The sequence below is a fragment of the Mustelus asterias genome, chromosome 1, assembly GCF_964213995.1.
Source record: "Mustelus asterias chromosome 1, sMusAst1.hap1.1, whole genome shotgun sequence".
NCBI lineage: Eukaryota > Metazoa > Chordata > Chondrichthyes > Carcharhiniformes > Triakidae > Mustelus > Mustelus asterias.
Genome location: NC_135801.1, coordinates 113,032,736 through 113,047,999, shown reverse-complemented (window position 1 = coordinate 113,047,999; position 15,264 = coordinate 113,032,736). Strand labels below are relative to the sequence as shown.

At 40.2% G+C, this 15,264-nt stretch overlaps 1 protein-coding gene across 18 annotated transcripts in view; it reads left to right on the top strand.

Annotated features, from left to right (window-relative positions):
• fryl (furry homolog, like) overlaps positions 1 to 15,264 on the top strand; it is a 444,177-nt gene that overhangs the window by 277,789 nt on the left and 151,124 nt on the right. For 17 of the 18 annotated variants that reach the window (XM_078217183.1, XM_078217182.1, XM_078217179.1 and 14 more), the window contains 4 exons: positions 1,153 to 1,342; positions 4,920 to 5,044; positions 6,029 to 6,086; positions 12,955 to 13,046. In XM_078217183.1, the coding sequence (XP_078073309.1) occupies positions 1,153 to 1,342; positions 4,920 to 5,044; positions 6,029 to 6,086; positions 12,955 to 13,046 (465 nt within the window). The remainder of the gene's footprint in view (positions 1 to 1,152; positions 1,343 to 4,919; positions 5,045 to 6,028; positions 6,087 to 12,954; positions 13,047 to 15,264) is intronic. The other variant, XM_078217131.1, reaches the window with a different exon arrangement.

Genomic DNA, 15,264 nt, shown 5'->3' with positions numbered 1-15,264 from the left:
GAAGGAGGCCGTGCAGTTCATTATGGAGTCTCTCTGAATGAGCAATTCACTTAGTGCCATTCTCCACCTTCTCCATGTAACCCTGTACATCCTTCCTTTTCAGATAACAGTTTAATTCCTTTTGAATGCTTCAATTGAACCTGCCTCCACCACATTTTGAGAACCCACCCCTTTTTTTAACCACCCTTTTACTTTTGATATGTTTATAGAAGATTTTTCTATTTCCTTTTATATTATCTGCCAATGTCTTCTCACATTTTCTTTGCTTCTCAATTATTTTTCACTTCCCTTCTGAAATTACTATATTTAGCCTGGTTCTCACCCAGGTATTATCAACCTGACATCTGCCATATGCACACTTCTTCTGTTCATCTTCTTCATCCTGGGAGCTCTCGCTTTGTTGGCCCTTCCTTTCCCATATATTTTACTCTACCCAAGTCATCGCCTCTTTAAATAGAGTCCATTGTTCCGTCACAGTTTTGGTTGCCAATCTTTGATTCCAATTTATCAATCATGTATGATGAATCCTCCATAGATGGTGCCTCATCCTCCTTTACTCCATTCAGTAATGCTCAATTGTTTTATTTATTCTGTTTCCCCTGCCTTTAAGTCAACTTACAGATCACAGCTAATTGTTGTTGAACCTGATGTGCCAGCCCTATACTAAATGGTAGCCACAGGACAACACAAGGTCCCTTTGACCAAGACCCTATCTCATGCTCTTTGCCTTAATTGCTTTGCTCCATCTGCCACACCTTTCTTCCATCCTGTATTGTTGCTCCTACTGCATTAAAATAGAGAACAATTTAAAGCGATTGACAAAAGAAGCAATGAAGATATGATGCAGCAAGTGGTTAGGATCTGAAATGTACTCAGATTGTGGTGGACACAGGTTTCAATTATGGCATTCAAAGGGGATTTGGATAAACACCTGCATAGAAAAGAAATAACTGGACAATGGGAAAACGGCAGGTGTGTGGGATTGGCAGGGTTGTTCTTGCCGTGACAAAGTGGGTTGAATTATTTCCTTCTGTGCTGCACCCATTCTATGATTCAATAACAAACACACTTTAAAAATTTGAGTGCTTTTAATGTTGAGTAATTTTTTTAATGGAAGTATTTATGTTCTAAACCTCCTCTGTTTCCATACAGTAGTCCTATAAATGCCAAAAAAGTGAGCACCACAATTGGCAATGATTCGTACATTGGGCTTTGGAGAAACTACCTTATTCTTTGCTGCAGTGCAGCAACATGTAACACAGCTACTTCAGGGTCAGTGCGGTGTTCCCCTCCTGAGACGCTGGCGTCAACTCCTGATAGTGGATATAGTTTGGATTCTAAGGTAAGCACATCTTCATTGTCCAAAAATTAATAAAGAACTCTCTTGAGCAGAATGGAGAAAGGGAAATAAATTCCTGGATTGTGCCCTCATTCTCTGTCAAAGCAATTTATATATGTAAATGGCTTAGCAGTTAGTGTTTAAAAACATTCACAGGTAGAGCAGAAAGAATGTTTTCTGCACATGGCTTCTGGAACGTGTCTCATTTCACTGTCCTGTTGGGCATGTTGAAAACATCTTGGGGCATTAATGTTCCATTTTTGCAAAATTATATTTATTTTATCTTAAGAATTAGCCTTCCATCCACATGCAATCAAATTATCTTCAAAAATGCACTCACATCTACTGGTAAGGCTTTTTCATAGATCCCTGTGAAAACCAATATCAATAATTGTTAGGCATTTGTGTTCTCTGCATCTGAAAACCTTAAGAAAATGTGATTGTGAACAAAATATTTCCAGTGAGTGGTAACATGCCCTGTGTTCCTGCTTGACCATTATTCCTGTAACAAATTCTCCAAAATTGTTTTGAATTCCATTGGATTGGCTTGCTCTGCCTGCTACTGCCAGCAAATCACTACCACTCCTTTACCCCCAGACTAAATTGTCCCCGACTATCACTACATTTCTATTAACTCCCCCCTCTTGAGTGACTTTCTGTACCATGATGCCATGGTCAGTTTGCTCATCCATCCTACAACCACCGTTTTCATCTGTACTTTCACTGATTTAATTAGTCCCACTTTGAACTCTCGCTGTTTTAACTAGTCCTATCCTGAACACTTGCTGTTTTAACAGGGAGAGAGAAAATTGGGAATTATAGGCTGGTTTGGCTGATAGCAGCAGTAAGGAAAATGCTAGAATCTATTATTAAGGACATGGAATACAGCTCCTAAGAATTCATAGCATGATCAGGCAGAGTCAATGTGGTTTTTTGATAAATTTGGACTTTGATAAATCTAGAATTGTTTTGAAGATGTCGCTAGCAGGATAGATAAGGTGGAACCAATGGATGTTAGTGTATTTGGTTTCAAAAGCCATTCACAATGTTGCTGCAGAAAACAGAGTGGAATAAAAGGGCTATATTTTGAAATGGCATGGTAACACTAATGAAGTACTTATAAAGATCACTGCTTGGACTCTGCAATCTGTTAACAGCTGAGGGAACCAGGTTTAATGTATCCAAGTTTGCTGCTGATTAAAAGCCAGATGGGCAAATAAACTGTGAGGAGGAGGTAAAAAGGCTGCAAAGAAATATGATGAGTAAATTGTGAGGTAGGAAGAATGGAAAAGTAGCATTTTTTTTTAAAAAATAGTAAATGCTGGAGTTCAGGAGGATTTGGATATCCAGCACTCAAAAAACAAAGTTAACATGCAGGGGAGGTGGTGGCATAGTGGTATTGTCGCTGGACTAGTAATGCAGAGGTCCAGACTAATTTCAAGGGACATAGGTTCAAATCCCCAAGACACCTCAGAATGTAAATAAAAATTTGGAATTGAAAATTAGTCTTGGTAACAGTGACTATTGAAACCATTGTCATAAAAACCCATCTGGTTCACTAATATCATACAAATCAAGAATAGGCCACTCAGCCCTTTGAGCCTGCTCCACCATTCTCAATTCCACATTCCTGCCTATCCCGGAGAACCTTTCAGCTCTTGCTCATCAAGAATCTATCTACCTCTTCCTTAAAGATTCAACTTCCATCACCTTTTGAGGAAGAGAGTTCCAAAGACACTCAACTCTCAGGTTGTTGGACATGGATTGACCTGAAGCCCCCTCAGTGAGATGGGAGTTCTTAAATCAAAAAATTTTTGTTTTCAGCTCCAAGGATGTGCGGATTGGCCATGCTAAATTGCCCCTTTGTGTCAGGGGGATTAGTGGGGTTACAGGGATAGGGTCTGGGTGGGATTGTTGTCGGTGCAGGTTCAATGGGCCGATTGACCTCCTTCTATTCTGTAAGGATTCTCTGATTCTAGTTACAAAGCACCAACTAGGCAGGGGAAAACTTCAAGGAAAAGGGTCATAATTATAATAATGCTGTGTGATGTACTGAGTGTCCTCTTCACTTATTCATATTATGTAACTGTCTGCCACTCAGTGCATTTTGCTAGAGAAATTGCTGTTTTTATTGGGAGAAGTTGCTGAGTTTTGCAGTTGTAAACACTGTTTTTAAGTAAATTGTTTTAAATATAGTTTTGTTATTCCTGGATGCTGAGTTTAAAAAAAATTGTTTGCTTTGCTGTCTGCTGTAGTCTTGCCCCATTTTCAATTTATTTGCTGATGCGATGGTGTTGATGGATATACTACTTTTTTTTCTCTGACTAAATCAAATCTTTCTTTAATTCTCTTTTGGTTCCTGATTTGACTCTGATTTATCCTATTTCCTTCTTTATTGTTCCTCATTTTATTTCTCAATTCCATTTGTTAAGAAACTGTTGGTCCTGCCATTCACTAAGATTTCAGATGACTTGTTGACCTTACTGCACAGTTATCAACTCATACTTGCAGCAATTTACAGCATAAGAACTGTTTGAACTGTAGCTCAGTTAAGCCCGATGTCTGTGATGTTTGTGCAGATTGCTTTCTTACTGCTGGAAATAAAAAATGTAAAGGAAGCGGATAGAAAAGGCATTAACATTTGCAATAAACAGTGCAGGAATGGGCACTTGCTTCATTTTCATTTTTGGTTGCAGATTGCATTTTGAAGGGTATAAATCCAGTGTTGGGAGAAATGAGTAAGGTTTGTGCGAATGTTATGAATAGAATGTTGCAGACAGAAGACTTGCTGACTACCACGTAAACCCACCCAGTGGACCACAAATATAGACAAATAAGAACTTGCCAAAGTGCTTTTCAATAAATGAGTCGCTTTTTGAAGTGCAGCCACTGATATGTATATAACCAAGGGATTGAGCAGATAAATCCAAAATTAAACTGAGAACAGGACATGGGACCACACGTTCATATTAGTTTAGAGTAAATGTACAATGGCTTGCAAGATAATCTTCAAGCAAAGAATGTTCATCATATGGCATAGTCTTTTGTGTGGATTTGTGCCAGCAAAAGGCAAGCAATTAATTTTTTAAAATTCTAGCGGTCTGGGTTCCTTAAAGGCGAATCAAAACGGACAATCCTCTTCCTTGTCCATAATTATTTTGAGAAACATGGTAGCTGATTTAGGATCCCAGAAACAACGAATGTGTTTTTATTTGGGGAGATGGTGGGGAGCGGAGGTTGTTAGCCAGGACACTAGGAAATTGCAGTACTCTTCTTCCGTATGCCCTTGTCTTCTTTAGTGCTCACTTGAGCAGGCATTTGGGGCCTTACTTTAACATTTCATCCAGAAGATACCACTTCAACAATACAGTACTCCCATAGTACTACTCTGAAATGTTAGCTGAGGTCATGACTGTAGTGGGGATTAAACCCACAAACGTCTGACTCAAACAAGAGTACTACCAACTGAGTCCATTTGACATTTCCAATAGTAACTAGTGGAATAGGTAGCAGGAAATTCTGAAGATATGAACTTTGTATTAATGTGAATAGCTTGTGATTAATTTATTTGTAATTTCAGATAATTGGCATTCCATCCCCATCCTCATTATTCAAGTTTATAGTTCCAATGATGCGCTCTGAGAGCATGGAAATTACAGAATCTCTGGTGCTGGGGCTTGGCAGGACCAATCCTGTAGCATTTAGGTAAGAGCATTTCACTGCACAAGTTTCATACTACTTATTCTTTGTCAGCAGCAGCAAAGCACATTAACGGACATTTAATTTGGTTTCTCTTTCAAGATATTGGAGATCAGCATCTTCAGTTTAGGATTACCCAAATATCCATAATCTTTGGGAGTCAGTTCAAAAGTCAGTTGGTTACATTTATTTACTATCTCCAGCTGTTTATGTCCTGGGAAGTAATGACATTACTTTGTGCTCTTCCATGACCCGAAAACTCGAATAATGGATTGGGGGCGTGGGTGTGGGTGTCCTGCTGTACTGTACCAATCTTTGAGAGTTTGATGCATTTTTTTGTATAAAATGAAAAGAACTTTAGTAAAAATATAATTTTAAAAAGAAGAAAGGATTGAGCTCAGTTTTCCAGCTGATTGAGAAAAATTCATAGAAGAATTCCATCGAATAAAAAAGCTTCAGCTGACAGCTATCTTTTCTTCATATTGAACTCTAGTCTTTGTTGTCAATTTAAGGGGACATGATGGAATAGTGGTACTGTCACGATCCAGATGCCCAGGCTACTGTTCTGGGAGCATGGGTCATATCCCATCACAGCAGTTGGGGGAATTTTAAATTCAATTCACAAAATCTGAAATTAAAGGCTAGCCTTAGTAATGGTGACCATGAAAGTACCGGTGGTTGCTGTAAAAAACCCATCTGGTTCACTAATGTCCTTTCGTGAAAGAAATCTTCCACCCTAGACCTCATTCCAGATCCATGGAATGTGGTTGACGCTTAACTGCCCCCTGCAATGATCTAGCAAGGCATTCGATTCAAGGGTAATAAAGAATGGACAATAAATGCTGGCCTTGATAGCAATGCCCACATCCCATGAAAGATATAAATAAAATAAAAAATTGCAAGCTAAGTACAACAGATATTTCAAGGGTATTTTTAATCCATAAATGCTGAATTTTAAGTAGCTTAGATTTGGCTTGTTTTTTTTTGCAGAGACTTAATAGAAGAACTTCATCCCATTATAAAAGAAGCACTTGAAAGGCGACCAGAGGTAATTAAAAACTGAACTGGGCTCATATTTCATTGGTAATTTTCCAGATGATCTGCTTAGAAAGTTTGCTTTTGTTGTGAATCGTTTTGTGCACAGGATTTTCAAAAAGTAAAAGAACCTGACAGCTATTTTTTCTGAGTTTGGCATTTTGAAAGCAATTTTCTTCAGTTCCATAGCATCCAAATGATTGAGCAAACAATATTTATCATTAAGTGAGTGCATTCTGCCAAACTCTCTCCCAATTCACTAAAACTACCCTTTCAAAATCCAAAATGTCCAGCAATTAGCCACTGATTTACAATGACAATTTTGCGGCTTATGATCTGCTCCTCCACACCCACACCTTCAATGACCCAGTCCCCATTTAAAACAGTACTCTCTCATCCTGTTCCTCCAGAAATGGCTCCCATCCCCTCTTCCTTAAGTGAGAGGGACACGGACTTGAAAGGATATGGCAAATATCTGGGCAAGCCATTCACCACAAGATCTGGCTGAACAGCATAAAGCAGGATGTTGTCCAGAATTTGTGTCTGCTGAAACTACTCACTGTTCCAGGATCATTCTGAAATACAAAAATAGTCCAGGATCTATTTTCTCTGTAGCACACTGTCTATTAAATTCTCTTCAGTGTCTGCTTCACCCTCATCTCCAACAATAATGGGCTTTGTCAATAGGGGCATGGTGTACAAAAGCAATACTGTTTTGTTGAACTTGCATAGATCACTGATTTGGCTAGGCTGGAGTGTTGTGTCCAGTTCTGGGTGCCACACTTGGGAAGAATGTGAAAGAATTGGATAGAGTGCAGAAAAGATTCACGAAAATGGTTCCAAGAATGAGAAACTTCAGTTATAAAGGTAGATTGGAGAAATTGAGACTCTTTTCCATGGAGAAGAGAAGTCTGGGAGATTTGTTAGAGGTATTCAAAATCATGAGGTGGCTGGACAGAGTAATTAGGGGGGAACTGTTCGCATTGGTGGAAGGCTTGATAGCAAGAGGGCACAGATTTAAAGCAATTGCAAAAGAAGCAAGGGACACATGAGGAAAAACCTTTTTACAGAGTGGATGGTTAGGATCTGGAGTTTGATTCCTGAGTGTCTACAGGCATGTGCCTGTAAAAAGGAAGGATAGGAAAGGTAGGATTCGAGAGCCGTGGATAACCAGGGAAATTGAGGATCTGATCAAAAAGAAGAGAGGCGTACGTTAGGTCCAGGTAACTGAAAACAGATGGAACTCTGGAGGAATACAGAGAGAGTAGGAAAGAACTCAAATGGGGAGTTAGAAGGGCAAAAAGAGGTCACGAAATGTTTTTGGCAGACAGGATTAAGGAGAATCCTAAGGCATTTTATTCATATGTTAGGAACAAAAGAGTTGTCAGGGAAAAAGTCGGACCTCTCAGGGACAAAGGAGGGGAATTATGCTTAGAACCCAAGGGAATAGGAGAGATCCTAAATGAATACTTTGCATCGGTATTCACAAAGAAGAGGGACTTGTTGACTGGAAGTGTCTCAGAGGGAGGTGTTGACCCGTTAGAGAGAATCTCCATTACAAGGGAGGAAGTGCTGGGCCTCTGACGGAAATCTTTGTCTCTTCATTGGACACAGGTGAGGTCCCTGAGGATTGGAGGATAGCGAATGTGGTACCGTTATTTAAGAAGGGTAGCGGGGATAACCCGGGTAATTATAGGCCAGTGAGCTTGACGTCCGTGGTAGGGAAGTTGTTGGAGAGGATTCTTAGAGACAGGATGTATGCGCATTTAGAACGGAACAATCTCATTAGTGACAGACAGCATGGTTTTGTAAGAGGGAGGTCGTGCCTTACAAATTTGGTGGAGTTTTTTGAGGAAGTGACAAAAACAGTTGACGAAGGAAGGGCCGTGGATGTCGTCTATATAAATTTCAGTAAGGCATTTGACAAAGTCCCTCATGGCAGATTGGTTAAGAAGGTTAAGGCTCATGGGATACAAGGAGAGGTGGCTAGATGGGTAGGAAACTGGCTTGGCCACAGGAGACAGAGGGTAACAGTCGAAGGGTCTTTTTCCGGCTGGAGGTCTGTGACCAGTGGTGTTCCGCAGGGCTCTGTACTGGGACCTCTGCTATTTGTGATATATATAAATGATTTGGAAGAAGGTGTAACTGGTGTTGTCAGCAAGTTTGCGGATGACATGAAGATGGCTGGACTTGCGGATAGCGATGAACATTGTCGGATAATACAGCAGGATATAGATAGGCTGGAAAATTGGGCGGAGAAATGGCAGATGGAATTTAATCCAGATAAATGCAAAGTGATGCATTTTGGAAGAACTAATGTAGGGGGGAGCTATACAATAAATGGCAGAGCCATCAAGAGTATAGAAACACAGAGGGACCTAGGTCTGCAAGTCCACAAATCCTTGAAGGTGGAAGCACAGGTGGAGAAGGTGGTGAAGAAGGCATATGGTATGCTTGCCTTTATAGGACGGGGTATAGAGTATAAAAGCTGGAGTCTGATGTTGCAGCTGTATAGAACGCTGGTTAGGCCACATTTGGAGTACTGCATCCAGTTCTGGTCGCCGCACTACCAGAAGGACGTAGAGGCGTTAGAGAGAGTGCAGAGAAGGTTTACCAGGATGTTGCCTGGTATGGAGGGTCTTAGCTATGAGGAGAGATTGGGTAACCTGGGCTTGTTCTCCCTGGAAAGACGGAGAATGAAGGGAGACCTAATAGAGGTGTACAAAATTATGAAGGGTATAGATAGGGTGAACCGTGGGAAGCTTTTTCCCAGGTCGGAGGTGATGATCAGGAGGGGTCACGGGCTCAAGGTGAGAAGGGCGAGGTATAACTCAGATATCAGAGGGATGTTTTTTACACAGAGAGTGGTGGGGGCCTGGAATGCGCTGCCCAGTAGGGTGGTGGAGGCAGACACGCTGGCATCGTTTAAGACTTACCTGGATAGTCACATTTGCAGTCTGGGAATGGAGGGATACAAACGAATGGCCTAGTTGGACCAATGAGCGGCACAGGCTTGGAGGGCTGAAGGGCCTGTTTCCTGTGCTGTACTGTTCTTTGTTGTGGAGGAAAAGTCTATTGAGGCTTTCAAAAGGGAATTGGATCATTGAGAAAAGGAAAACTGTTCCTGGCTACAGGAAAAAGTTAGAGGAGTGGCACTAGGTGAATTGCTCCTTCAGAGGGCCAACACAGATGCAGTGGGCCAAATGGTTTCCTTCTGTGCTGTAACCATTCTATGACTATGATTCTAAGAAGTGCGAGAATGCTTCTTTGTCAGTAAGATTAAGAAGCTGTGATCAGCTGGCTCAGCTGTTTCCCCCAAGCTCCCCTCTTCCATCAGGTCAGACCTTCTAAGGTTCCCCTCTGCCCTAACCCTGAATTTGCATCTTTGTCCAGTTTCTCACCTATATGCCTTCATGCCTTCTTCAAGCTAATCTTGCCCCTCCCGCTTTCTTGACCCTATTCCTACTAAACTGCTGACCATCCAGCTTAGATAGCTCCCATGTTAGTTCATACTATTAACAGTTCCCTTTGTTCAGATATTGTTCCCTCTCCTCCAAACCTGATGTCATCAATCCTCTTTTACAAAAAGCAACCCTAACCCCCTCAATCCAAGTAAACTACTGCCCCATCTCTGACCATTTTCCTCTCAAAAGATTTTGAATTTTTGGTCGATGCCAAAAACTGTACTAATTTTTCCCTGCCCTTTCTGTTTGAACCCTTCCAATCAGATTTCCGCAGTACCGAAATCACTTTTATCAAAGTGCACGTGATATTCTGTATGACTGAGAGTGTTAAACTAATCTTTCCTATCATTCTTGACTTGTCTGCTGCCTTTGACATAGTTCACCACGTTCTCTTGCTCTAATGCTTCTCCACCATCTTCTAGCTGAGTTGACTGCACCCACCTGATTCCATTCTTACTGTAGCCGGTGCAGCTTCTCTTTCTGATCATCTGCTGGTCCCTGAGGATCTATCCTTGGCACCCTTCTATACTTATCTACATACTGCCCTTTGGTGACATCACCCAAAAACAAATGCTGGAATTTTACCACCTCACCTGCCCGATGCTCGTAACATCTGACCCGAGGCCAACAGAGGATTCCGCTCTGCGAGCCTTGCCCACCCTGATTCTGGGGCGGGTGTGCCAGTAAAATTCCGGCAAAAGTGTCTGTATGCATAACTGAAAACATCGAATTTTACTTCACCACCACCACTGCCTCATGTGAACCACTGTTGTCCCCTCCACTGTCTCTAAATTGTCAAAGTGCCTGACCAACAGTCTGTACTGAATGAGCAGAAATTTCCTCTAAATACCAGGAAGACCAAAGCCATAATCTTTGGTCCCCACTGCAAGCTCCATTCCCTAGCCACTGGTGCTGTCCCTCTCCCTGGCAATTGAATGAGGCTGAACCAGACTGTTTGCAACCTTTGTGTCATATTTGACCTCGAGATGAACCTCCAAGCAGATAACTGTGCTGTCAATAACGCTGCCCATTTCCATCTCAAAACTTCACCCGACTTTGACCTGCCTCCTGCTGCTGAAACCTTCATCATTGCACCTTGGCCTGACTATTCTAATGCACTGCTCCAGTTTTCATCCTCTTATCTTAAATCACTCCATCGTTGACGGATGTGCTTTCATCAGTCAAGACCCTAAGATCCTGACTTTCCACCCTAACCATTTCCACTTGTCTTCTGCGCTTTCCTCCTTTAAAACATTCCTTTAAGGCTCCCTTTTTGACCAAGTTGTTAGTTGTCTGCCCTAATATCTCCATATATAGCTTGGTATCAATTTTGTTTGATAATGTTCCAGTGAAGCGCCTTGAAGTTTTTTTTTTACTTAATTAAAGGTGCTATATAAGCGCACGTAACTTCACAGAAATTCAAATATTTTCATTCAGTGTGAAACGTGCTTCTAAATAAATTAATTCTTTCTTGGCTGTTTCAAAATATAATATATAAAAAGCTCGTGTCTATGTGTACTTGTTACTTTGCTTCTTGTGGTCATGTTGTAACACTTGTTAGCCTGTTGGCCAATTTGAACGCAGCAATATCTCACAAATAGCAGTGTGGTAATGACCAGTGTTTTAGAGATGTTGGATGAGGGATGAATATGCGTCAAAACACAAGGGGGAACTAACTCTTTTGCTGTTCCTCAAATAATACGATTGGATGTTTTACATGCAACTGAGTAAACAAGCTAGGTTTAACATTTTGGGTCTGAAAGATCAGATCTCTGACAATGCAGAACTGTCTTAGTGCTGCAGTGAAGTGTCTGCTTGGATCTTTTGTTCATGTCTTGGAAAGGAACTTGAACCCACAACCCTCTGACCTTAAGTGAGAATGCTACAAATGAGCCACAGCTGATGTAGATCCACAAGATGGCAGTGCAGAATAAAAGTTTGTTCAACAGTTCATGTAACATGCCTCCCTTCATAGCATCATGACCAAATTTTAATCGCCTAGACCTCAGATTGCGCTCTTATTTGTACAGTCACCTCTTGCTGCCACCACCACCTCCCACAATCATCTACACAACAACCTCTGAAGAAGTAGTATGCCACCCTCTTTTAAGTTTCCATGCACTCCCCCTTCAAATGAACTTGTTCAGAGAGCCCAGTTGTGTGTCACCATACAGGTGTGCCTTTATAGCTCCATGAACCTTCCTCTGTGTGCTTTCACCACCACATGTTCATATCGTCAGCAAGTCTTTTTGTTGCTGTTCTTCTCCCTTTAACTTTTTTTTGTCTCCACTCTTCCTTTACTTCTCCTCAGCCATTCTCATTCTCTTCCCAATCTTCCAAGCCAGAGTATAGACTGGTTTATATAATTGAACCACACTAATAATTGTTTACCATAAAAATAAGTGGCATTTGAAAAATGAATGAAGATATTTTACTGAAGTGTTATGGTAATTATTTGTCATCTGTTCTTAAATTATTTTTAAAAATTGCCTCTTTGGCATAATATGGTGTAAGAAGATTATTCTTTGATCTGATCTTTGCACCAAAAAGAAGATAAGGTAGCAATTTAATTCCGAAAATGCAATGCAAGTATTGGTACGATATTTTCTTTAAATAAGTGGAATTGACCTCAGTGCACAAGCAACAGTCACAACTGAGTTGTGTTTGTTTGGAACCTGTTTTGTACTCAATTTATACAATTGATGGCTGTAGTTTTTAAAATATATTTATGTAAATGAAGAAAATCAGAAACTGTGGATCTATCTGTATATCATGAAACGATTTTGTAGCTCTATTCCCATTCAATATTTCAGCTAAGAGTTGTGCTTGGCTCTCATGATATGGTAGAGATTTCAGAGCGTGTAATTTTTGTTAAGTATTTTGTACAGTTTTTGCACATATTTGACTTTGCTATTCTGTATTGGAATGGTTATGTTTTGTAGCTTCACTAACACCTTTAGCTTTTTGCAACCAAATCAAAACCAGCCCATAAAAGCTGAAATTGGGCTATATTGTTAGAAGTTACCTATTGAAAAAGAATACACTGTTTAACAGCCACCAACATGATTTGTCAATTTCTAACTACTGTAATTTGAAAATGGAGCTTAATTTCATAAAAATGTGATAAATATCGAAAGAAACTTGATATTGATAGATTTTGAAAGCTTCCATGCATATTTTATACACCAAGGTTTAAAGAGATTTTTTTTGTAGTAATGTCCATAATGATTCCAATTTGACTGTGATAATATCTGCATCTTTGGAAATTTATGGGCTATAATCAGACACTTGCTATAATTTTTATTTAGTGAGTTGTTGAAGCAGCTTTAGGCAGCAATTTCATTTTACCTGTATTGTCAGGTGTATTGTAGAACTTCAAAACACAGAAACTAAGTAATACTTGTGTCTGTGATGCAGAATATGAAACGACGCAGGCGTCGAGATATTTTGCGAGTGCAACTCGTGAGGATCTTTGAGCTACTAGCAGATGCTGGTGTAATTAGTCACAGGTAAGTAACAGACATATAGTTAGATTCCAATTTTATGTCAACAATTACAAGGAAAAAATTATGTTATTAGAAATGTACTACATGGTTTTTGATTGCTGTGACTGATGTGATATTGAGCTATGAAGACGAGAAGTATCTCAGCTTTGATCCCAGCCTGCTCATGTAGTTGACCTCAAACGAGCTTGCAAGAGATGTCATGAAATTGACCTCTGTGTTTGTGATTGGGGAGGGGAAAATGTCAGGATTGTTTTCTGTGGTGGTGTCCCACATAGTTGAGTAATTTAAATGACATTCATTATGTAGGAATACGCAAAAGAATCATCTTCAGCCCTGACCACATTCTCATGTATCCAAAGTTGACGTGGTGCCTGTGAGTTTGAGTAGGAGGCTTTGTATGAAGATAGGAATTAAGGGACGATGGGAAGAGGCAGCCTAAGAGGATTGTTGACAACGTGAGTAGAGATGGACATTGAAATCATAAAGGATAAGGAGTTAGTTCAGAGGTTGAGGAATGGTATATTGGTGGGAAACACATGATTGAACTGGGGAGAATGGCTGGAAAAGGATATTATTGGGGCGGTGGAAGGCTTGGAGTAAAGGAGGGGACGGTGTTAGAGGATTAGGAGGTGAGACCAAGGTGTGATCTTTAGATGAGTCACATTGTCAGGACAGCAGATTGGGCAAAGGGGGTCTTGGAAGGTATACTAAGGCACTGGCAACTTCATGAAGACATGAGGCATTACCAACTGTGAGCCAGTCATCCAAAATAAGATTCAGATGGAAATGGGTTTGCTTTCTAAGAATGGACATTCTCGAGGGGAATGTGGAGCAGCGTGGTAATTGTTGATGCTCTGGCAGAGTCCAAAGAGGAGATGAAGGACAGTGAGCAGGGCGCAAAGAAGGTTTACAGGATTGGCATCAGGCAAACAAAATGTGAGGGTTGACAAAAGAAAATGGAGCAGCAGTGGTTGCTGCTTCCAAGGGGGAGTGACAGTTGACCTAGTGCATTGATATGATTAAAGATTATATTCCACTAAACATAAAGTTATGCATTATTAAAACACATTTACTTTTTATTTTGTTTATCCTTTACTTCCATATCTATGTTGTGGGATGCACCACTATTTTTGTGCACAGATTGATTGATTAGCTATCAATTTCAGTTATTCACCATGTACCATCGTGTCAGATCTTACTGCACTGTTTTGTATATTGACCTGTTTTTTGAAGCAGAAGTAGTTGGGTGTAATTTCTTTCATTTTGTTCTCTGGTTATAGAAAGGAAATGTTCACAAAGCGAAGCTGTAAGTTCTTAACAATCACTGAGAAAGAAGGAAAAGCTTAGGAAGGAAATATTTATGCTGTATACTTTATAACTTCCTGACTTTGGAAAAGTTTAGACCAATTTTTGGTCTAAAAGTACAATATTTTCCTTACCAATTTGTGAATGTTTTGCATTGTGAATTTGTTTCAAAAATGAAATGAGGTGCAAACTGCCAGTGCCTCTCATCACTTGGCAAGGAATTCGTATTTAATTTACACATAACTTAAATTAAAAGAACCATATGACGTTTGTGTCAATTAAGTTGTAAAACAGTTTTTGGTTTAAACTGTATTGCCATTACAGTTTGTTTTTTAAATAAGTGTTTACATTAGTCAATGGTAATTCTTCCATTGCAAGAGGTGAAACTCTGCTTTTGATATAAATTTAAAATGATAGTTGGGAAAGAAATAAATAGCCTTTCTAATACTTATTCAGCATTCGTACTGAACGTCATATTAAATAAACTACTTTGCATGATTTGTCCAGTTTCCTCAATTTGTTGCCATGAAACTGCAGTTTAGTGCATTACTGAGCATATGCCAGCACATTATATATCACAAATTCTGCCAGATGAATGGATTTTCATATGCATTATAACATTCCAAATTTTGAAGGAAAGCAAAGCTCGCAATCAGTGTAGCCTTCTTCACTAAGGGACACATTTAGAACAAAGAACAAAGAAAATTACAGCACAGGAACAGGCCCTTCGGCCCTCCAAGCCTGCACTGACCATGCTGCCTGACTTAACTAAAACCCCCTACCCTTCCAGGGACCATATCCCTCTATTCATGTACTCGTCAAGACGCCCCTTAAAAGTCACTAACGTATCTGCTTCCACTACCTCCCCCGGCAACGCGTTTCAGGCACCCACCACTCTCTGTGTAAAAAATCTGCC